Source organism: Podarcis tiliguerta, assembly GCF_965153285.1.
Source record: "Podarcis tiliguerta genome assembly, chromosome: 2".
Taxonomy (NCBI): domain Eukaryota; kingdom Metazoa; phylum Chordata; class Lepidosauria; order Squamata; family Lacertidae; genus Podarcis; species Podarcis tiliguerta.
The window spans coordinates 106,346,688-106,370,916 of record NC_139535.1 but is presented as its reverse complement, the minus strand read 5'-3'; the positions used below and the strand labels follow the sequence as shown (position 1 = coordinate 106,370,916).

The following is a 24,229-nucleotide window of genomic DNA, read 5'->3' as shown; positions in this document are numbered from 1 at the left end:
CTATTTGACATTTCTTGAACCCAAGTTCTAGAGCCACTGTGGGGTCAAGTTAATTGCTTTTGAACACGCCGTTATGACTAATGAGCTAGTAAATGTACAAAGATGGCATTCAGATGCTCCCATTCTAGTGGAATTCAGGGAAAGCTCCACGATTTTATGGGCCCTGATTATGCATTTGAAAAAATTCCGTATACTGTATAGTCAACAGAGCCTATTCACAGGAGCAATTACTGCTCCCCTTATTGTAAACTTGCGATATTAGAACTGAGCAGCTTATTCAACATAATAATTCTCATTAATGTGCCAGTGATTTGGGGACACTCATTTCTGTCAGTCTTCTGGGTGTTTGATTAACAGGAATTTGGGGTTCATGGTGCCAACCAGCTGTTAACTGTCAGTGGGGACAGACAGCAGCCCTGGGAAAAGTGAATCTCCTTATGGCTTTGATCAGCCTTGACAGCACTACTCAGGATAGCTGATTAATGGTGATCAAAGTGGTGGAGACATAATTGCTTGGCTCATGAGCTTTAAGCAGCATTTGGGCAATGGAGCTCCCACTCCATAAATAAGAAGCCATGTATAAGTTTAGTTGAACTTTCTGTTAGTGCACCCCCTACCCCCCCCCCCCAGCTGCATCATAACATTGGATAGGTTGTAAGTGTGGGTAGCCTCTTCCAAAATCTGAATCCACTCGGAGCATGAGACTCTTAATCTCTAGTGAGAATAAACTAACATCTGAAACCACAGTTTGATCCTGGCTTGTTCTCACTAACCATAGTTTAAACAGGTAATTGGGAACTTGTAGTCCTCCAGACACACTGATAGACTACAACTACCACCCCGGCCATTGGCACTGCTGGTTGGAACTAATGCAACATCATCTGAATGCCCCGCAGATTCACGAATCCTGGTTTAAAGAAACCAGTTTCATGAGCTCAGATGTCAGCTGTACCCAGTGCCTTTAGAAATCACTACCACCTTGGCCTTTTAATGCTTCTGCTGCAGCCAACTTTACTCAGTCAAAAGCACAATGTAGGATTGACTACAGACTCACACACAAGGGGGGCGAAGGAGAAATATCCTCAGGATTTTAATCCTTGTTGTACATGTGGCTGTTTGCTGATATGCTGGTCCACATGACTGAGTAATATCTAAGCACACAAAGGACCCCTACAAATAGAGATGCTGAAGTAATATAACCTCATGACATTAGGGAATGAATTCAGGCTCACACTGAGAAATGAGATGGCAGTAATTCAAGTCCTCTGAAAAGAATCTGAATTTCTACACAATTAGGTCACCCACGAGGAACCTGGGAGCCCTCATACTGGGCTAAATGCTACAAACCCCCTCCCCATGTGTGCAGTCTTCTGCATTTGATCCGAAGAAAGAGACAGCATTAAGGTTCATTAACCACTCCCAGTAGGGCTTGTAGTGGTTTTTAAAGACATTGAACATTTAAAGGCATAACCATAACCCACAGCACACGGCAGGTTTAATGGAGGATATCACTTCCTTGGAGCCAAAACAAGAGACTTGTTCAGCCTGAATTCACAGGGAAGAGAAACCAAGTTGCTCTGTGATCTCAGGGCAGCTCCATGTTTTATGCTAATATATTTGCTGCCAGCATACCATAAAGTACCCTGCAGCACATGCATAGTATGCACATCACACATCTATGTACATATCATGGGTGGCCTAAATAAAGGCACTGTCTAAATATGAATTATCTAATCTTTTTTATGGGTCAAGATGACTACCTTTAGTTTTTGCATGTGCACACACACATCATTAAAACACCATTGTGTATGTATCTAGATAACCTGGCCCAATAAAGTTTTCCAGGCACATGCATACATCAGTGTGTATCTGTGTATAATCTATAGTGTATTTGCTTGCTGCAAAAAACACTGACATAACAGTAGTGTACACAACACAAACCTATTTGCAGCACAAAGCATGGAGCTTCGCTTTACAAACGAATGGTTCACTGTGGAATGAGCTTCCATTGGGCAATACTCCTTAGAAGCCATTACCAACTTGGTACCCTTCCTATGTTTTGGACTACAACTCCCATCAGCTTAACCAGCACCTGGGAGTTGTAGTCCAAAACATCTGCCAGGCACCAGGTTGTCAAGGGCTGGTCTACAGCATCAGATGGAACCCTAGAAAAGAACCTCAAAGGTCACCTTGTCCAAACTCGTGCCAAGACAGGAAATCTAGTTACAACATTATTGAGCATCTAACCTTTGCTTAAAACAGTTTCTGAGTTCAGGTGCCACAGGGAACTGTAGTTAGTTTATAACCAAAAGCATCTTTTTCTTGTAGGCATGGAGGTGGGGAGCATCCAAGCCTGGGGCTTGCTTTAGATCATTCTCTCGTAGTAATAATAAATAATAATAAAATTTTATTTATATCCCGCCCTCCCCAGCCGAAGCCGGGCTCAGAGCAGCTAACAACAGTAAAATGATACAACATTCTAAAGTCATTTCATTATAAAATCAGTTCAAATCAGATTAATGGCAACCATTGGGCTCTGTGAGGATTTCCAAAGGAGGGGGTCAGGTTGTACCCTGGCCAAAGGCCTGGTGGAACAGCTCTGTCTTGCAGGCCCTGAGGAAAGATGTCAAGTCCCGCAGGGCCCTAGTCTCTTGTGACAGAGCGTTCCACCAGATCACAGCCACAGCCGAAAAAGCCCTGGCTCTGGTCGAGGCCAGCCTAACCTCTCTGTGGCCCGGGACCTCCAAGATGTTTTTGTTTGAAGACCGTAAGGTCCTCCGTGGGACATACCAGGAGAGGCGGTCCCGTAGGTACGAGGGTCCTAGGCCGTATAGGGCTTTAAAGGTTAAAACCAGCACCTTAAACCTGATCCTGTACTCCACCAGGAGCCAATGCAGCTGGTATAGCACCGGGTGAATGTGATCTCGCAGCGAGGACCCCGTAAGGTGTCTCACCGCGGCATTCTGCACCCGCTGAAGTTTCTGGGTCAGTCTCAAGGGCAGCCCCATGTAGAGCGAGTTACAATAATCCAGTCTGGAGGTGACCGTCGCGTGGATCACAGTGGCTAGGTCAGGGCGAGAGAGGTAAGGAGCCAACTGCTTAGCTTGGCGGAGATGAAAAAGTGCCGCCTTTGTTATAGCAGCAATCTGCGCCTCCATGGAAAGGGAGGTGTCGAAGATTACACCCAAACTCTTAACGGACGGTGCTGGCACTAATTGCGCTCCCACATAACCATCCAGCCACAGCTTCCAAACATCTGATCAGTGTGTCTGGGGCCGAGTCAGGATGGCCATCCATCAACAGATAGAGTTGGGTGTCATCAGCATACTGATGGCAGCCCAACCCAAAACTCCAGACAAGCTGGGCGAGGGGGCCCATAAAGATGTTGAAAAGCATCAGGGAGAGTATCGCACCCTGCGGCACTCCACACACCGAGGAGGAGGAAAGCATGGTTTTCTGTTGCGTCTAAATCAGGTGATTGAGGGTAATTTCGAGGCTGAGCACATTAATGCTCATATGATGGTTCAGGGGTAGAATCTCCTGGGCTCAGGACCTTAGAAGACTGAAGCAGAATGTATTCATGTGTATTTCTTTTGACCTTTGCCAGACCAGATGCTTTAAATGTAATGTGTTCCCCTTGCAGGAAAAGCTGAAAAAAAATTATAGACCCCCCTCAACACCCATTGCTATTCTCCGAGAATGGACCGATGTGGGGCAAAATTGAACTGGACACATGTGCAGCAGGGGTGTGTTGGAACTTTATAGACTGGACTGGAAGTGTATCATGAAGCAGAGGGCTGCAGTTAATTTTTATCTTCTAGTTTCATCTTAACCAAGGCATCCATTTATTGCAAATGTAGAGAGTACAGTTGGTGGACCTCCTGTTCCTATTCTAAAATATTATTCCAAAGTCCACATGGAGGGAGAAATTGAGTTGGCCTTTTGAAATATTTTAGATAATAAGAGTTTAAATGAAATAAAACAGATTTGTTTATCTTTTTACTCGTAATTTGTTACCCAGCAAGCTTTATTTTATTTTTTTGCCCTCACACACATTTCCTTCTGCAGCTGAAGGAACCTTCTGATGTTGTCTTAGCAGCATAGGAACTGTTGCAGTGTGTTGCCAGAGTGGCACAGGCAGAGTGGGCAATGCAGCAGCTGCTGCCATGCTGCTAAGGTAATGTTGAAGGGCCCTATGAGAGCTAAAAGATTGTTTTTTATTTATTTACCTACATTTATATATCCTGTCCGCCTTCCATCAGAGAATGCAGGGCAGCATGCATGTGGTTCCCTGGTAATCACCTTTGGACCGTACCCAGACATTGCAAATTAAAATTACCATTTGAACCATGAATCCAGTTTAGGATTAGGGTTAGGAAAGATTGGATGCTTTCATGGAGTGCTCCATAGCTTCAGCCTGCATCTTCCTCCCCTCTTTCTGTAGAATGTTTAGGGTTGCAGGATAAAGGTGCAGGCTCTCTGTGATCTGTGTGCTTCCCAGTGGAGAATGCTCAATTTCGATGATATTTTCCAGCTTCCTGGTCTACAAAGCTGGGAGTGAGTGTTGGAGCTGATTGTTCCTCTGTCTCATCCTTTCCTCCTTTGCCAAATGCCAGTCTCAGTGCAAAGAATCTGGCTTGTATTAAACCAGAGTTCCCCATTATAGCTGAACTAGGGATCTCTGCCTTAATACTGTATTGGTTAACCAACCAGGAAAACTAAGTTATGATGTGATCCATGAGGTTTGAAGCCAGGAATGATCTTTTGTGTGTGTGTCTCAGGAGAAAGATCACCTGTCTGTTTTGCGAATACAGTGGTACCTCCGGTTGTGTACGGGATCCGTTCCAGAGCTCCGGTCGGATCCCAGGGTTTCCACAACCAGAGGTGCCTGTTCTGCGCAAGCGAAACCTGGAAAAATACTTCTGGGTTAGCAGCTTTCACAACCCGAAGTTTATGTTACTCAGGGGTAAAGTAAGCTGAGGTTCTACGGTATCTCCTTTGCGTACAGGTTGCATGCTATTCAACCTACATTTTAAAACTTTGTCAAAGTTAAACAAGACGTGCTTTTTAAAACAACCTATAAGCTTTAGTGAAATGATACAGCAAGGAGTTTAAAAAACAACTTTGATGCTGAATCATGTAGCTGACTCAACTTATAGGCAAGCCTAGGATGTGACACTTTAAAAGATGTTAGATATTAATTCAGTTGGTGCGGATATTTTCCATACCTGATTATCATATAGCAATAGTCCCTACAATAACTTACCACTCCGTGTTTTCCATTCAGCTCTAGGAATGCTGGGCAGACATGGAATGTTTCCCACCCAGTGATTTGAATTCTCCAGAGTCTATTAAAAGCCAAATTTAACACAGGATGCTTTTAGTGAATCAAGTATTTTCCTAATAGTTTATCACTTTGTTCTTGACTAGCTCGACAGCAATTTTGTGTTGTTTTTTTAAAGGGAGGTGCACTTTTATGCCCAGCAACACATTATCTTTGCCAGCCCTGAGTTCTTTCTCCAGCACTGCCTGTTTCAAGTTTTAATTATTTATATGGCCTCTTTTTTTAGTAGCTGGGTTATATAATCCTGCAAAAGATGCATATAGAATTAACTTTGCAAAGGCTTTTGCCAGCCTTGAAGCTTAAAATCTATCGCTTTGCTCTTGCATGGTAAAAATATTCAGCATTTATTTTTGATGGCTGTATTAATTGTGGTGTTCCATTTAAGCACCATTTTTTTATTATTTGAGTGCTGGCTTAGGCAAATCTATTGAGTCACGTGACTGGAAAATATCTATTGGTTGCCAGTCAAGATGTCAAATGAAAGCACAAAGCTTTTTTTACTTGTGTCCCGCCAGCCACTTGATCTCATGCGCAGAGATTGTTTTGGAATGTGGTAAAAAATAAGTGCATTCCCCATGATTAGACTGAATTAGATTAAATCTTCTGCATGCAATTTCTATATGCTGGAGTAGATGAGGAGGGAGCCTTTTGTCCCTGCTTACTGGATACTCTTGGGCCAATCGTCTTTTAACTTAGGCTAGAATTCTAATCCTACCTGGAAGTGAGCCCCATTGAATTCAATAGGATGTAGTTATGAGTAGACATGAATTCAATTGCAATGTTACTCCACAGTGGTGTTCTAAGGTTAAATGGGTTTCCCCACCCCAATGTAGGATGCCCTGATCTCCCTGGCGGAGAGGCTGGCACGGTTCAGCTCTCTTCTCAACTTCTGAACTTAACATCAATTGAGCCAACTCTGCAGTACCCTTCCTGTGGCCTTCCCAGGGTCCATTTGCCCATCAAAAAACAAAATAAAGCTTTGTTTCCCTCTCTTCACTACCACTTCCTGCCTGCCATGATTTTTACATGCGTAAGAAGGGCTGCTGTCAAGAATTCTGAGCTTACCAGCTGGAGGTCAACCGTTCAAGGAAACCGTCTCTCACTTCATGGGAGGTAACTTGGAAAGTTGATTAGTTGCATTGCGCTATTAGGTGCACCTAGGTGGCGCTATGGGTTAAACCACAGAGCCTAGGACTTGCTGATCAGAAGGTTGGCGGTTCGATTCCCTTCAACGGGGTGAGCTCCTGTTGCTCGGTCCCTGCTCCTGCCAACCTAGCAGTTCGAAAGCACGTCAAAGTGCAAGTAGATAAATAGGTACCACTCTGGCGGGAAGGTAAATGGCGTTTCCGTGCGCTGCTCTGGTTAACCAGAAGCGGCTTAGTCATGCTGGCCACATGACCCGGAAGCTATATGCCAGCTCCCTCGGCCAATAAAGCGAGATGAGGGCCGCAACCCCAGAGTCGGTCACGACTGGACCTAATGGTCAGGGGTCCCTTTATCTTTAAAGCATTCTCAGCCACTTGTTGGTCTGCGCTTCTAGACTTGTGCACATTTCCTCTACAGTTGTTAAAGAAGCAAGACAAGGGTCCTTTCCATGCACTATTTACAAAGAGGAACAGTCTTCGGGGAAGGAACTAGATCTAAGAGTCGCCTCTTCTTGGCAAGACCAGTGCAAGTGCAGCATAGTTTCCTGTACCAACAATATCTTTGAGTCACAGATCGCAAGGAAATGGAGACCTTATTCTTGATAGCAGCCCTTCTAAGGCCAGGTCTTAAGTCACTGCAAAACATTTAGGCTGCAAACCTAAACCAACATAATTGAAAACAATTTCGTTAATTGAAGTATGTTGGCACTGGTAATAGGCAAGAAATCTTGTTCTATTGCATCTTAATCAACAGAGGTACCCTTTTTAAAAACAACAACAACTCTGTTGGTATTAAATTTCATTACACTTCGGTATCTAGTCAGAGCTGCAGTACAGATTATATGACACATGTGCTTTGGGTTAATCTGTCTCTTCTACAGGTGCAAAATTCCCTACTATATGGTGTATTGTTCAGTTTGCTGTTGCAATCAGGGAGTTTGCTACCTCTTTGACAAGTAATTTAGGCTAGCTGGGCTTACTACACATGGCAGTGTGAATATGTTGCTGCTTTGGCACTCTCAATACACAATTTTGGGATATTAGGACTGGGCTCTTGTCTTGAGATGCAGCTGGTCGCTTTACTCAGGTTCTTGCTTGGTTATCTTGCCACGGCAATTACTTGTGTTGCAATAAATGTTTGAAATTTACTGTATGTGGATGTTCAAATGAGTATGCTGGCAATCGTGTTTAGCAAATCTCCTGGTGTCTCTTGAATTTTCAGACCTTTTCAAAAATTATCTGGGATTGTCAGTATTAACATGTGTATATTGGCATTCAGCACATTCTGGACATTCATTTGCTAGACTTTGCTATTCATATTGGAAGGGGCTGTAATTCTGGGGCAGAGTAAACTCTTTTTATGAAGAAGTGCCACATTCAGTCCTCAGCACCTTCAGATAAAACGATACCGGAAGGAGCATCTCCACCTCCATCGTTCTGCCCAGACACTGAGGTCCAGTGCTGAGGGCCTTCTGGCGGTTCTCTCGCTGCGAGAAGCCAAGTTACAGGGAACCAGGCAGAGGGCCTTCTCGGTAGTGGCACCCGCCCTGTGGAACACCCTCCCATCAGATGTCAAGGAAATAAACAACTACTGGTCCCTGACCTTTAGAAGACATCTGAAGGCAGCCCTGTTTAGGGAAGCTTTTAATGTTTAATGGGTTGTTGTATTTTAGTGTTCTGTTGGAAGCCGCCCAGAGTGGCTGGGGAATAAATAATAAATTATTATTATCATCATTATCATTATCAAGTAACAGCAGAAGGGAGATACCCTTTTCTGCCTGTGATTCTGGATAGGCACTGCCATTCAGAGTAGACAACACTGGGCTAGATCAGCCTTCCCCATCTGGGGACCTGCAGATGTCCTGGAATGCCACTTCCATCATTCCTGTCCATTTGCCATGCTGGTTGGGGCTGATGAGAGTTGTAGCCGAACAACATCCTGAAGGTACCTGGATGAGGAAGGCTGGGCTTGATGCATCAGTAGTTTGACTGTTAGGCAGCTTCATAGGTTCATACATAGGAAATTCTTTTTTGCAAATTGAATGTTCAATTTGCAAAATGTCCTACATTCACATTTCTCCCCAAAGCTTATAGAGGATGAAGAAAAGTATTGTGTTTCATGCTCAGTGGCCAAGAGGTCACAGCTTGCCCCTTTGAACAACTCTATACCTCACTTTTCCTGACATTTCCTTCTCTGGTTTTTACATTTTTCAACTGGGTGCATTTCTTAGAATCATAGAATTGTAGAGTTGGAAGGGCCCCTGAGGATCATTTATAGTTAAATATATGTGTATTCAAACACATTTCCTGTTGTTTGGGAACAAAGAAGCAGATTTGCCCCATATGTGCAAATGAATTCATAATCTTATGGGTGAGAGAGATCTCCGCCCCCCCCCCCCTGGAAACTGTCTTCAGCATCACTATAAGACATTTGAGGCTGACTGGGCAGTTGTTTCCCATCTGTGTCAGGAGGGCCCCAGGATCATATTGATATGGCTTGTGGGCCACATTCTGTTTTAAAGCTCTACATGTCTGGTCTTCCATCTGATGGGTCAGATGAATGCCTGCTTAGAGGTTTATGTCCATATGGGGCCTCTACTCATTCAGTTGTGTCATCTCCTAGAAGTCCATGGTATGCTGAAACCCATATATTATCTGCAGATCTCTGAATTAACATTTGTATAGTCTTTCTCTTCCTTTCATATTATCAAGATTTGACAAATTGATGATTTGGTATTCCCTAACCAATTGCACCTTGTTATTGCAAACTGCAGTTATAGACAGCCTACATTTTCAGGATATCGACAGGCAGGTGCTATGGTGTTTGCAAACAAATGTGAGTGTACACATGCAAATAGATGCACAAACAGCAAAAACATTTTACATCAGTGGCACTATATGGATAGCTGAAGATCTATTTCCATCACTCTTTGTTTGCAATTATTTAGAGTCCCCTGTTGTAACCAAGAGTCTGTTCTACTGATGCTGATTTCTCTGTATGGAAAAAACAGTGACAAAGGAATTCTTCCATGTATACAGCCTTGGGCATTGTAAAGAAGTTCTCTTTCATCTGTGTCCTCCTGCAAGCCAGTAATCGTAGAACACAGGCAATTTCCCAGAACACCTATTCCCAAAACTCTCCATGGAGATGGGCTGATACAGATGTTTTCCATTTCAGAATTGTTGGCCGTCGGGGAAAACTGCAGCCAGGTTCCATAGCATGCAAAGAGCAGGGTTGTGACCTACAAGGCCATGCATTTACCTTTAAGGATGGGTGGGCGGTTAAATGTTTGACTCGGTTTGGAATATTTGTACCAGCTTTTTCCTTTGTAGTAAGGAAGAAGCTGGCCCTCACTGGGGCAGGGAGGGGGTGCTTGCTACCAGCTTCCCCTCCACGTTGGCCCATGTTTGAACACACTCTGCATTGGGTGGTACGGAGCCTTTGCCAGTGTTTCCTCGGTTGCAAAGAGAGCATGTTAAGTGCGGTGTGCTTCCCTTTTCTGATCCCCCACAGACACGTCTTCTGCATCCGAAGATGAAGGGTCGCTCAGGCGCCAGGCTGCTCTATCTGCTGCATTGCATCAGAGCTTACAGAATGCTGAGTCATGGATCAACCGATCTATTCAGGGGTCATCCACATCTTCATCAGCATCTTCTACACTATCCCATGGAGAAGGCAAAGGGACCAGTGGGTCACTAGCCGATGTATTTGCCAATACTCGAATAGGTAGGAGCTGGGGTGCGGACAGCAAAACCAAGGGCTTCACGTCTTCTTTTTGTGTCAAAAGTTTAGAAATCTCCCAGTGTCAAAGGCCAAACGGTTTAAAAACTCTGCCCACTATAAGTAGAGGCCTACCCATGGGTGAGGGAAGGCGAGCCTGCTGGCCTAGAGAAAGGATCCCAGTGACATCAGTAGTCATGAAAGATGTGCACAGTAACCTGGCACTTTTCGTCATGCACATGGGTGTTGTTTTATGCTTGTGGCTGCTCTTTACACTAAGTGTTCTCACTGCTGGGTGAGCAAAGAGATTGCTGTAGCCTACATGTCCTGTGTTGTGTTGCAGATGTCTAACCCTTATCCAGCCAAAAAGATCGCCATGCTTCTTTTAAATTTATCCAACAAGGCTGTGCTGCAGCCTTCCGCATAACGGCCTAACTTGTGGGGATGGGGAAAGCTTTTCAAAAGCTTCACTTCCTTGTTACCTGCAAGATATTTTACTCATCATAGGTGACTATGTGAGTGGCTATATAACAAGGCAATTTTTTATAAAAAAAATTTTTTTTTGCTTTATCCCACCTGACTGGTAGACCAGGAATTACATCCCCAGCCCCCAAACACCCAATTTTAAAGCATATTTAACCCCCGAACCATTTCCCCAGCTACGTGTACACATTTGTTGGGGGATTTCAAGATCTGGATACCCCAGGCTCAGTTTTTTGATGCTCTGAGGTGCTCCTTGCTGCTGGTGCTGCTGTATGAATTTTTTGTAGGGTTTGTTTGGCTCCACTGTATGTGTTTTCTTGTTAATGTGTTCGAAAGGATATCGCTGCATCCCAGGGGGATTGCTGTGTCTCAATGTGCTCTCTGCTTTGGCTTAATTGGTTTCAGGCAAGCAATGTGTAGCTGTTTGGTGTCTCTTAATTGCTTCTTTTTATTTCTTTTAACCTGTATGTTGCTGATGTCTTTGTCTCTTACTGGGATGCAACTCATTTTCTAAAATGGAAAACTTGGGAGATTTACCTGTTTGAAATTCCATCAGCATAAATAATGCTTTCTTCAGATGGAAGATACTCTCATTAAAGCAATGGTGAAATATGGTCCCAAATTGGAACAGCCAGCTATTTGGTTGCTGAATAGCTAATGTCAAATTGGTGCTATAAAATACAGCTCTTTCTTGTAAGTGCAATCTTGGGAATATGAAGCACAGTTAACTTAGGAGCAACATTTCTACTGGTACTGTTATATTTTCAACACAGAGGTAGACACATATAAACATATGGCTACCTCGATAAGTTTTGAGCATTTAAAAACATAGCCACAGATACACTCAGCACAGTAGATCTGAAGTTTATTTATCTCAGGCTTAAGAGCTCAAGGCAAGAAGCCATTTCACAAGGATAGGATTGAAATCAACCACAGAATCGGCACTTTGTCAACATTTAATACACCTAAGTTGGGTTTGATACAGGGCCATATCTAAAATCTATTAATGTTGCATTGATTTTTGAGGCCTTACTCTCACGCAACTCTAGCACAGGGTGCTTGTATGAAAAAGCTTTGTTTTATGCCAAGTTTCATTTATTTAAGAGTACTTAGCAGCCCAATACAGCATGGATCAACCCAGACTGAATTCTGTGCCCAGCTGCCTCACCATAGGCTGACAGGATCACACCTTGGGCATTTATTGAGGATTTTCCCTGTGGCCACCACAGAGAGAGAACGAGCCCTTGGACAAAAACGAAGTATGTTCTATTACTGATCAGATGAGCCCTCAAGAGTGTGTCTAGCATATACTTCACAATGCACACTAAATCCTATCCTGCCTTCTGTTCCGAGGGAGGTATTTCTGTTTTGTACATCTTGGTACAATGATGGAAAGGACATCAGTTCCCTTACCCAAACTGCAGTACACCATAAAGCATTTCTGCTTAAGAAGTCAGGGAACAGCTCAGCAGGATACTTTTAATTCTTCTGAATGGTTGTACATTTACCTAATGATGACATTGGTGTGCATAAAACTCACTGAACACATGCAGTACATTGCAAACTTTCAATCTGTGTGTCTTACAATATTGCGTGGATGTAAGCAAACTTGTATGCTGAGTTTTTCCACATCAGTGCTGTTAACTGAATGTGCTGCCTGCAGAAATTAAATACTTGACTTGCTAACCTTTATTAAATCTGTTGTGATAACTCTGTCCCTGAAATGCTCTCCCAGTAGCCTATTTTTTTTTTTGGGGGGGGGGATATAAAACTATTCAATTATATATATTCTCACATCAGAGAAATGCAACTTGTTGAATTATGAACCACTTAGCTGCTTAAAACACACAATTACATAGCAGTTCAGCAGAGGATGGAGAAGATTGGACACAGTGGCCTGGTTCACACATTATGCCAAGCCAAACAGCAGCAGAGCACAAGCAAGCATGTAGGCTCCAGGAGAGGAGATTGTGGTTGCTTGATTTCTCACTGGTTGTTCTGCTGTGCTGCGTTGAACTAAGAATGGCTTGATTTAGCATGTTATCCAAACCCAGGTTTGTGTTTTAATTCTCTCCAGGCTAATCACACCCTAAAACCAATCTTTGTTCTACAGTATTTGGCCCAAGGTTTGTCTGGGAGAGCTAAACCGTGAACGAAACGTTTGGACAAAATGCTAAGCCCAGGCCATGGTTTTAGTGTGGTATAGCTGCAGAACAACTAGGGCAGAGCAAAGTGACTGCAATTTCCTCTCTGGGAGCTCACACATGTGCACTAAGCTATGGTTTGGCTCAGCCTGACATGCAAATTAGGCCGCAGTATCTCATTAAAGGGCATTGCAGTTAACTAGACCAGATTTCAGCCTGCAGTGCCACTATTTCTGTTGTGATACAGAAATGTGTTCAAGATCTGGAAGTTTGCATAAGGGATGAGGAAGGGGCTTAGTCTTGCACTCAGTGCACTATGGAGACAACATAGTCAGCTAGCTGGGTAATCTTTTCTGTTGGCAAAATGGCAAACAAAAAAATTGAAAAACCAGGAGGCCTTTTCTGAGACTCTAGGAAGTTCTGTTGAAGATTACATGGTCCAAACTCTCCTGTTCTTATCCTTTGTCCAATTTTTACTTAAGAGGAGATATGGGGCAATGGTGATATGTCCCATAACATTTTTGCTGTCCTTGTATGAGTTAGTCTAGTTAACCTTTGGAAATGGGCAGTGCAATATGTGGCCTAGAGAAACAGGGGTGTGAAATAGCCCGTGGCACTGTAATGGAAATGGAAAGTAGAATCAATCTCGCTGTTCAGTCAGGTGCCTTTGCATCAGACCAAGGAAAGGTGGGTAAATGTGATATCGCATCTTAGGCCACCTGGTTGCAAAATGATAATATGAATCTCAATTGTTTTTTTCTTGATCCTCCTTCCAGAAAATTTCTCAGTTCCCCCGGATGTTACTGCAACTACCTCCACACCTGCTTCCTCTGCCCGCCCATCTGCTATTGACCTCCCTCCATCAGGAATAGTGAAGGGCATGCACAAAGCATCCAACCGGTCTAGCCTTATGGACACAGCCGATGGTACATCTGCAAATCCAGACTATGGGATAAAGCCAATAGGGCACCAGTAACATGGTTTTATTTCTACAGCTCATCAGTGCAGCATTGCAGAATGCATGTTATCCATCTTAAAGGTCTACCATGTCAGCCATTAGTAGGCACCTGCCTCACACAACAACAATTTTTTCTGTTTGCTTTCTTGTGAAATCTTGAGAACAATGGGGCCCTGAGACCCAGGTTGGGCAATTGCATCTTGGGGAGAAAGGCAGCTGATTAAGTTTCAGCTGTTGGCATTAAGCTCTTATGTCCAATACCCAAATGGTAGTTTGTTTGTTTTTGTGTGTTTCTTTTAGAAAAGAAGCCTGTGCTTCTTAACTTCTTACCCTGCACGTTCATAATTCGTGTGAAAGAAGCAAAGGTGTGAATACTCTTTGCTCTTCTAGATCAGGAGCTGCCGGTTCCTACCTAAGCTTTTGAGCAAAAGTGCCAGCCCTTAACACCAGCATTTTCTCCAGCTTTTATTTGTGCATCGGCCTGTCAGTGTATTCTGCTTTGCATTGCAGAAACAACTGAGGTGGGCAGAAACAACTGAGACCCTCTCAAGTTTGATTCATGTAGGGGCAAAGAACATGTACTGCAGGGTGGAAAAGTGGAAGCAGTCAGCAGGCTAGACCCCCAAGTCCTCCACAACTTGCAGGCCACTTTGACAGGTAGGTGGGGTCACCCACCTGTCAGATCACCTTGTCCCACTCACCTGTCAAAGTCACATGATGTCAGGCGAGCCAGCTTCAAAGGAAAAATCCTTCGAACGCAATAACCAAAATTGCCTTGATATAGAACGGTTCTTGCACCCTTGCCACCTGGAAGAGAGCAAAGACTCTGTATGCCCTTTCCGCTAGTAGCAAAGTGAGAAGCTGAGCCTAGCTCCAACCTCAGAATATCTCCACTGCTGCAGCAAGGCCCAGCCTCTTGATGTATGAGTAAGGGAAGGCAGTTGCTCTTTGAACTTTCATCCTGTCTCCAGCCCCTGCTGTTAACCCAAACAGTTTTGTGGATTCCCAGAAAGCTTCCAGAAAGCTCCCCTTTTCCTGTTCACTATTTTGTTTTGTTTCTGTAGTCCACCACTGTGAAAAGTGTGGCAGATCCCAAATGGCTCACACAGTCGGAAGAGGAAACAGGTAGCCTCTCTGACATGAGTGTGTGGTTCCTAGAGAGTGCAGTTTCTTAAGGGCTCCTATTGTTGTTTCAAGCAGATACCACTGCTGATGCATTTCCTCAGCATAGCTGGAGACCAGTGATTGTGGGTATCTCATTAGGAGCTTCAGTTCTTTTGCTGTGCCTTGTAATCTAAAGAAGAGCGATAACTCAATGCACGCAGAGTATCAGGAAACTGCTTTTCTTGTTAAATACCAAACACTGGATTCAGGAGTTAACCCCTGAGAACTACGGATTAGGAAAGGGGAGCAGGGAGTTCTGGTGAGGAAATTGCAATTTTATTTTGTGTGTGCATTGAAAAGAAAAGTACAGAATGTGTTTTACAAAGGAATGAGAGCCCTGCATTGGGTATTTGAGAGGCATTGGGCGTTAAAGTAAAGTGAATCTTAGGAGTCTTAGAACAACAGACCCTCTCCTTGGTCCCATATTTGATCGTTCTGTGGTTCTGTATAGTCTCCCCAGTCATTTGATTATAGAGTTTTCAGATTACACAACCGGGCTGTAAAATGAGCTCTTTGGTTGTACAGTGTCAGGTGCTGAAACAGAAGCAAAAATAGCTTTTTAAACTCCTTTCGCCAGCACCTAGCCACCTACAGGTGGTCTTGTTTTGCCACACCAGATCTATGTTTGTCACAGCACTGCTCTATTCATTTCCCCTTGTTCCTTTCTTTAAAGATGTGAATTCTCAACTAAGTAATTCGCACCTTGCAGAGAGAGAGGAAAAATGCATGAACTAACTGATCTGCATTACTGACAGTTTGCATTGAACTGTTTTGGTCAGAGAACTCTGTTGTTGTTCTTATGCAGAATTTCCAGGGCCTCAGCTGTGTTGCCCTGAGATTTAACTCCTAAAGCCAGCGTCTCCTTAACCTTGGAGAAGAGGCTTCGCTCTCATTTGTTGGTAGTACTATTTTCAGCATAAAGCAGCCAATGAGTGCTAAAGTAGAACCTGCACTTCTAAAAGGCCTGCTGTGCTGGAGTTTGTTATATACAGGTAGAAAAGCACCCAACTGCGGTGACTAGAATAACCTTGAGGATAAACTGCTGCCTTGATTTGAGTCTGTGAGAAAACCTTTGCCAAATCTCAGGAGTTCCCATAGTGCCCTCTGGTGGTCAAGTCCTAAAAGGATCCTAGAAAGACCATTTCAATCCGGCATGCACAATTTGTGACCCACCAGGCCAAACATATCCCATTAGTCAAGAATTGTGATCTCAGAGGTGCCCGACTCTGTTTCTGCAATCCCAGGAAGGAATGGGAAGTTTGTCTAGGCCTTTGCAGCTTGCCATATACGGCCTGGTCTTGAGAGATGAAAAACATACATAGACAGTGTTGTGCAAATGCTGAAAACAGCTTTGAAAAGGAAATAAATGGCCCTTTTATTAGCAGCCGTACCTTCCAGATAACCTTCTGGATAGTCCGCGTTCCCATGTTTTACATCAGGCTTTGATCACTGCAATTTCTGCTCATGTATATTGCAATTTGCTGCATCAGAAAGGGTATGGTTTGGGTAGCTCTTTATACAGAGTGGCAGTTGCCCACAGGTGACCTAGCCCTTGATAAACTGAATTAATTTCCCACACTGCAGGTGTCCCTGTAAGTAGCAGAGTCTCAACAAAAATCCAGCAGCTGCTCAATACTCTGAAGCGACCCAAGCGGCCACCTCTGAAGGAGTTTTTTGTGGATGATTTTGAAGAAATTGTTGAAGGTATTTGGATATGCCAATGGGCTGGTTGCAATTTGCAGAAAACTTTGCGTGTCTTGTTCTTTTGCTTGGTTTTGCTTTTCTTCTTTCGATGCCTGTTAAGCTCCAGTAGTTAAGGGAGAATCCTCTTCCTTCTATCTGTGCCTTCCTTTTATGAGGTTTCCAGATCAATATGGATTAGAAAACAAATGTGCTGCTGTATCTTAGCCTCTTATATAGAAAAGCTCAAGAGTTCCATCTAGCTCCTCCTGGTCATATGCTTTTTCTGTAACTGCACAAAGGGAACCTCACGCACAACCTTCCAAGCCCCACATCGTCAGGGGTTGTGGGGCCGGAGGCAAACAGTGGGTGGAAGAGCATATTGGAGAGTCTTTGTACACTAGATTCTTACACACACACACACACACACACTCCAGATACATAATGGCATCATCACAATTGAAGGACCTATTCAGACAGGCAGAAGCACTCCAGGGTGCAGAGCACAGATAGCGAGGGCTGTTGCTTGGGAAGAACTGGATAGGGGCACCTGGAGGTCACATTCAGCCCATAGGCTGGAAAGTTCCCCTCCTCTGGAGTAGGCAGAGAGCTACTCTGTCAAGCCCTCTTTTCTTAAAGAGAAAAAGGGGGAAAGATGAGCTCTTCTTGCTTAAAACAGGGTACACCAGCTTCTCCCAACTTCTTGTAGTCCAACAGTCCGTAGGGCAGCTCCTATCATCCTAGATTGTCGGCTGAGTCGACAGCAACTCGTGCAAGTTGTTGGGGTCCGACAACATTCCGGAGTTGGGAAAGTCTGGGAATATACCGTGCCATCATTGGGTATATATGCCAAATCAGTCTTTTTATTGCAAGAGGGATGGGAGAGCAACACTTGGCATAGTATGTCCCCCCCCCCCGCCATTTCTTTCGTTGTCTCTTCTCCCTCCCCTCCCACACCCATCCCCTTTTCAAATCAGGTGGTCACACTTGACACTTTGTCAGAAATGCTGGTGCCCAAGAAAAAAAAGGATGGAATTGGGCCGCAGACATGGCGAGGGTAGCTCAAGCCTTCAATATGAGAACGGGGAAACCTGGGTTATTGCTGCTTTATTTGTGCATCTGAAACTTCCACTCTGAAATTCTGTGTGGCGTGTGTAGCTCCCACCGAGAGACAGATGGCAAATAGTAAATTTGGATTATTCCTCTGAGAGTCGGCCCAAGAGATTTTGTGGCCCACGCAGCTGCGTTGTGTGATCCAGGAGCTGTGCTCAGACTTCCTCATCAACATTGCAAGTGAGGCGCACCTCTCAGATTGCGTGCTGCTCTCCTGGTGGCCCTAGAGGGGCTATTTACCCAAAAAACTGCTTGGTGTTCCATGGTACATTTTCGTGCTAGTGCTGACTCTGCTGGTCTTAAACAGCTTTATAGCAACTCCAGTATATGGCATTATCTATGAATATACCACCTAGGCACTGTCACAGGGGCAAGTTGTTTTTGACTATCTCAACCTAATTTCTCTCTCCTGGATTTAAATACCACCCTCCTTTTTTTAAGCCACAAATTTTCTCCTCCTGTAAATGGCTCTGTTCTCTTGACATTTTTTATTCTCTTCATCTGCTCTCTCTTTTGACCTGCTGCTCTTTACGTCTTGATTAACCTTTATCAAGTTACCACTCCAACTTTTCAAAACTCCATATACAAATCCTTGCTGGACCACACCTTCCTGCTGTTTCTGCTACCTGTTATCTCTGTCCTACTCTGTCTTTGGTGCCTTTTATTAAAGTCAAACTTAATCTTAGTTTGTTCATATTTGTCTTGGCTGACTGGCTGAGATTTTAGACTTTCTGCTCACTTCTGTGTTGCGTATTGTACCTAGCACACAGATTGATGCTACGTAATTGTATAGTAGCAGCGGCAGTAATAGTAGGTTCTTGCCAAATGCAATCGAGTTAACATCTTCGGTTTCTGTGTTTGGAAATAATACAGTTTCCCTGTCTCCTACTGGGCGGTATCTATCCTTAGCAACAAATACGTTCAAATTGCTTCGACCTTTTAAAAGTGGATTTTGAAACAGCGATTTCCAAAATGGGGAATCCTTTGCACCATGAATGCAGGGAGCTATAGACTTTGTTTAGCACCATTTAGTCCTCCATACACAGCTTGCTCCTTTCCTCAGTGGATTTAACACTTGATCTGGCGGTGTTTTCTTTGCAGTTCCACAGCCAGACCCAAATCAGCCCAAGCCAGAGGGACGTCAGATGACGCCTGTGAAGGGAGAACCCCTGGGAGTAGTTTGCAACTGGCCTCCTGCTTTAGAAGCCGCTTTGCAACGCTGGGGGACGACGCAGGCCAAATGCCCTTGTTTGACAGCCCTGGATGTTACTGGGAAGCCAGTCTACACACTGACATATGGTGAGAATCTTTATAGAGTCTTGTTAGCATATACACTTTACCATAGCGGGCTTTTTTAAGGCATGTGGGTCTTTGTGGTTTGCCTGCCTTGACTTGGCACATAAGCTGTTTGATTAGAAAAGCAGCACTTTGGCAATCCTGCGTTGATTCTGCACTGGCTAAGATACAGGATACAGATATTTTCCAGCAATAATAATAATAATAGACGTGTGTCGTGAGGGGCAGGGGAGATGCTGCACCTGCTGCTGCCTGACTGATGTGCGGCCTCATTGCTTTCTCTCTCTCGAGAGCCAGTGTGGTGTAGTGGTTAAGAGCGGTAGACTCGTAATCTGGTGAACCAGATTGTCCCCGCTCCTCTACATGCAGCTGCTGGGTGACCTTGGGCTAGTCACACTTCTTTGAAGTCTCTCAGCCTCACTCACCTCACAGAGTGTTTGTTGTGGGGGAGGAAGGGAAAGGAGAATGTTAGCCGCTTTGAGACTCCTTTGGGTAGTGATAAAGCGGGATATCAAATCCAAACTCTTCTCTGCGTTCCAGGCAAGCTGTGGAGCAGAAGTCTGAAGCTGGCCTATACGCTGTTGAATAAACTGGGCACCAAAAATGAGCCTGTCTTGAAGCCTGGAGACAGAGTAAGAAGCCTTAACAAACGGTTTATAGCTCCTCTTGTGAAAAATGAACGGGGGCGGCGCATGAATGTATGTGCCTCCTCTCCTTTAAATGTTAAAAAAAAATACTTCTTTAAAAAATTGCATCATGTGAGTTAATTTTGCAGTCATCTAATGAACATTCTTTGAGTTAAACAGCCTATTTTGTGCTTTGCAGTGTAATGGTCCAAGCTTGACTGCTGTCCATCCTACCTTCTCTAACTTAATAATTTCTGTGAATCGCAGGTAGCCCTTGTTTATCCCAACAATGATCCTGTCATGTTCATGGTGGCGTTCTATGGCTGTTTGCTAGCTGAAGTCATCCCAGTGCCGATAGAGGTACCTCTAACCCGAAAGGTAACGTTGATGGAACTTAGAGGAGTGATAGGATGTGGGATGAGAACCAAGTCAGGCTGTCAGCCTTGGATACATTTAGACTTTGCGGCTTCCAGTTCTAGAGAGCCTGCCTTTCACAGCTGTTGCTCATTCAGGCTGATATTTCGAAATGCTGGTGTTCTGTCATGCCTCCCTCTTCCGTCGAGCACATGGTAAAAGAGATTGAAGTATCTCACCTCTCCCTCGGTCAGTACCCTGGGCCTTATTCTCACCAGGGCTCAGCACCTTTATTTTAGAGAACGTTATTTAAACAGCAACAATGGGGAGCTTATTTTGTTATTTTGCAGTCCCACTGATTTCCATGGCATTGTGCTACTGCATAGGAATTGCGGTTTGCTCCCTTGCTGAAAAGCCAAATATTTCATATTTTTTTAAAAAATATATATATCTTGAAATGCATTTCGGTAGTTGAAATGCAGGCAGTTTCCGAGCTACTGCTAACTACAGAGATCAGAACTATAAGACACTATATCCGTTCCAGAGGGGAAAGTGAGTATAAGGCAAAAAGATGGTAGCATTTTGAATTCGCTTCCCCAAACAGATATGTGTATTAACAAGTTCTGACATTGTTTTCAAGACTTTCGGGCATAGTTTTGTATCAGTGCCTATCGGAGGTAGCTTGAGAAACAGCCCTGATTGAAATGAGTTTCAGTGTAGATTTTCTGGCCAGCTTGTGTCCTGAGCACTGCTGAGAATAGGTCCTGGTGTTCTCACAGAGTCCGTGTGTCATGTAAAGGTCACCTCTACCCTTACCATAATCGGAATAACACGCCATGCTAAGGTATTAAGAGTGTCTTTCAAGAGACGGCTTGGCAAAGAGCATGGTGAGAGAAGTGGTAATGAGGTGGTAACCTAGCCTGGTAATGCTATGGGTCTCCTAGGGGCATCTCTTTGATTTGTGGTCTCAATATGACAACTGCCATAACAACTCGCATATGAAAACGGATTCTATCCCAGCCCCCGCACTGACTCTATACGCTCAGTAAACCAGCTTGTCCATTTCAGTGCTTTCTTCCCTCGCTTCTGTTGTGTTGCTGGGGATTCTCTGATCATCTGCTCATTCCAGCTTGTTCCAGCCTAATAAATTTCCCTTCTGTAGTTAAGGGATGCTGGGATTGGAAGAGGAGGGGTAGCTTCTTACCAATATGCTGTTGTTATTATTATTATTATTATTATTATTATTATTATTATTATTATTGTGTGTGATTTCTGTTTGGCATTTTTGGTATGGAAATGCCATGTGTTCAGTCCATTTTTTAACAAATCAAGTTAACAAATAAAGACAAATAGCTTTATTTTAACAAATAAAGTTTGAGTGCAATATGGATTTTGATATGTAGCCTGCTATTCTCTTGGGGTAGTTTTTTTTTTTAAAAAAAAATGTTGAATTTGGGGGCAAATAGGAAGGAGTGCAGGCCTGGCAATGTTCTGTAGCCAGTCCTGCAGCTTATCCTGCTGGGTATTTCACAAACTCCCACTGTCTGGACCATTTAGGAACGTGTCCCACTGATGATTTCTATGAGCTCATCTACAGAGGTCCCTTCCTTTTGCTTCTCACATGGTAGTCTTGCCAATCTAATGCTTCCCCTTCCCCCTGTGGCTGGAGGAGAAAAGACCTGCTAGAGATTGTGTGGGCGACAGTTGGCTACATTTCAGAAGCTAGTGGTGAAGGGATTGAGAATTGGACTTCAGGACCCTGCAAGTAAAATATAACCAGGCAGAGGGCCTTCTCCGTAGTGGAACGCCTTCCCTTCAGATGTCAAGGAGATAAAGAATTACACAACTTTTAGAAGACATCTGAAGGCAGCCCTCTATTGCGGGGTTTTTAATGCTTGATGTTTTTAGATATGCTGTAAGCTGCCCAGAGTGGCTCAGGAAACCCAGCCAGATAGGCGGGGTATAAATAATAAAAATATTACTATTAACATGAATTATGCTTGTTTAATTTCTGCTGGTTGCGGAATTCAGCTTTTCTTGGAGCAGAAATTTCTCTCTTTAGCACAGAGTTAAGCACAACTCTGGCTATAACCTGGGTCAGCCTTCAACCAACCTGTTGTTCTCCATCTGTGGTGACTATAGTTAACAGGAGTTGTAGTCCAAAAATTGGTTTGTTTTTTAAAATCATTTTTATTAAGTTTTACAATAAGTATAAGGCGACAAAAACAAGAAAAAATAAACCACAACACTACGAAAAGAAAAAAATACAACAACACACAAACACAAAACAGCAAAAAATACAAATAAAGAAAAATAGAAAACAAAAACAATTTTTATCCTCATTATATTCTTGACATTAACTTATTTCTCTGACCTCCCCAGACCTCCCTTCCCTGTATTCCAGATCATATATTCTATCAGCAAATTCCTTCCCTCTGTCTTAATTTGATTTTGTCATAATTTTAATATCTTAATATAACTGTATTTCCTTATATCTTGAAATATTGGATCTTTTTTAATCTTTACATTTTTTACTAATAACCTTTTACATTCAATCTGGTGTCATCAGACATTCATTATCTTACAGTATTTCTGTAGATAGTCCTTGAACTTCTTCCTGTAGTCCAAAAATTGTAGTCTGGAGGCACCAGGTTGGGGAAGGCTGACTTTTCTCTGGAGCGCTGTTTCCCAAGTTTCAAGTTACTTTCATTCATGGACTTTTCAGCACAGGATGAATGCCATGCATTCCACATTCGCTGTTGCCACCCATCTGATTTCAGATCATCACCACTCCCTGTGTTTTTCCATTGTGTGCAATGCCTGCTTCCCCTTGCTGTCACTGTGGTGGTTGTCATTTGAGTTTCAAACTACTGATGGATGACTCTGAATGTCTGTAGTTCGCTCAGTGTTGTCCATAATGTTACCATCCAGTTACCAAACCATTACCGACGTTTAGGAGTTTGGTAAGGGTAAAGCTGCCTTTTTTTTCTCTTTTTAGCCCCAATCTGCAAATCACAGTGATTCTTTTTTCCCTCCCACAGGATGCTGGTGGCCAGCAAATTGGCTTTCTTCTAGGCAGCTGTGGCATTGCTTTGGCTCTCACTACTGAGGTTTGCTTAAAGGGTCTCCCCAAAACACAGAATGGAGAAATTGTGCAGTTCAAAGGTTAGTTGTTGATTTTATATGGAACAATAATTGTGGGTGGCATTTTATCAATCAGGAAATGACAGGGGTGCACGTGCACTTGTGACAAGTCATAAATGTCGAACATGACGTTCCTATTTTGCAGCAGACTAACTTGTAACTTGTAACTTGTAACTTGTATGGGACACGGGTGGCGCTGTGGGTTAAACCCAGAGCCTGGGACTTGCTGATCAGAAGGCCGGCGGTTCGAATCTCCGCGACAGGGTGAGCTGCCATCGCTCGGTCCCTGCTCCTGCCAACCTAGCAGTTCGAAAGCACAGTGCAAGTAGATAAATAGGTACCGCTCTGGCGGGAAGGTAAACGGTGTTTCCGTGCGCTGCTCTGGTTCGCCAGAAGCGGCTTAGTCATGCTGGCCACATGACCCGGAAGCTGTACACCGGCTCCCTCGGCCAATAAAGCAAGATGAGCACCGCAACCCCAGAGTTGGTCACGACTGGACCTAATGGTCAGGGGTCCCTTTACCTTTTAACTTGTTCATAAATAAAGGTTCCCTGGCTGTAGTTATTGACTATGTAAGTGATAAAGCAAGCCCTCAATTACCCATCAGCCCAGGTTGGCAGAAGCAGGGCTTGCAGCCAGTTTTCAGAAGAACCAAGCAACTCCACCCCTATCTCTTCTGCCTGAGATATTTGGGGTTACTAGTAACTGGAATGGGGGCTGCTTTCGTGAAAGGCATGTGCTCTGCTACCTGGCCACAGCCCCTGATGCTTTTTACAATGGGAATGGGTTGCTGGGAGCACGCGGCAACATTACTTCATGGTCATTGCTGGTTTACAGGGAAATCCAATTCTGCTATTGAATGACGAAGGTGTAAATGGCTTGAGTGTTACATACTTAAGCATTTCTGCACCCACTAATCATGGCCTCTGTGTGGTTACGTATGAAAAGCACACATTTTGCTTGTTTTGCCATGATGATGCATTTGGGGACCTAGCAGTGCAGAACAGCTTCAGTACATGTAATTGTGGACCAAATAATTCATGCATGATCTTAATTT

General features: G+C 43.8%; 1 protein-coding gene across 5 annotated transcripts in view; it reads left to right on the top strand.

The window, feature by feature from the left end:
- Positions 1 to 24,229, top strand: part of DIP2B (disco interacting protein 2 homolog B) — a 190,829-nt gene that overhangs the window by 124,913 nt on the left and 41,687 nt on the right. For 2 of the 5 annotated variants that reach the window (XM_083427265.1, XM_083427267.1), the window contains exons 5-11: positions 10,004 to 10,216; positions 13,614 to 13,763; positions 16,544 to 16,663; positions 18,854 to 19,051; positions 19,589 to 19,680; positions 19,942 to 20,052; positions 23,070 to 23,193. In XM_083427265.1, coding sequence (XP_083283391.1) covers positions 10,004 to 10,216; positions 13,614 to 13,763; positions 16,544 to 16,663; positions 18,854 to 19,051; positions 19,589 to 19,680; positions 19,942 to 20,052; positions 23,070 to 23,193 — 1,008 coding nt within the window. The remainder of the gene's footprint in view (positions 1 to 10,003; positions 10,217 to 13,613; positions 13,764 to 16,543; positions 16,664 to 18,853; positions 19,052 to 19,588; positions 19,681 to 19,941; positions 20,053 to 23,069; positions 23,194 to 24,229) is intronic. The other 3 variants (XM_083427266.1, XM_083427268.1, XM_083427269.1) reach the window with 3 other exon arrangements.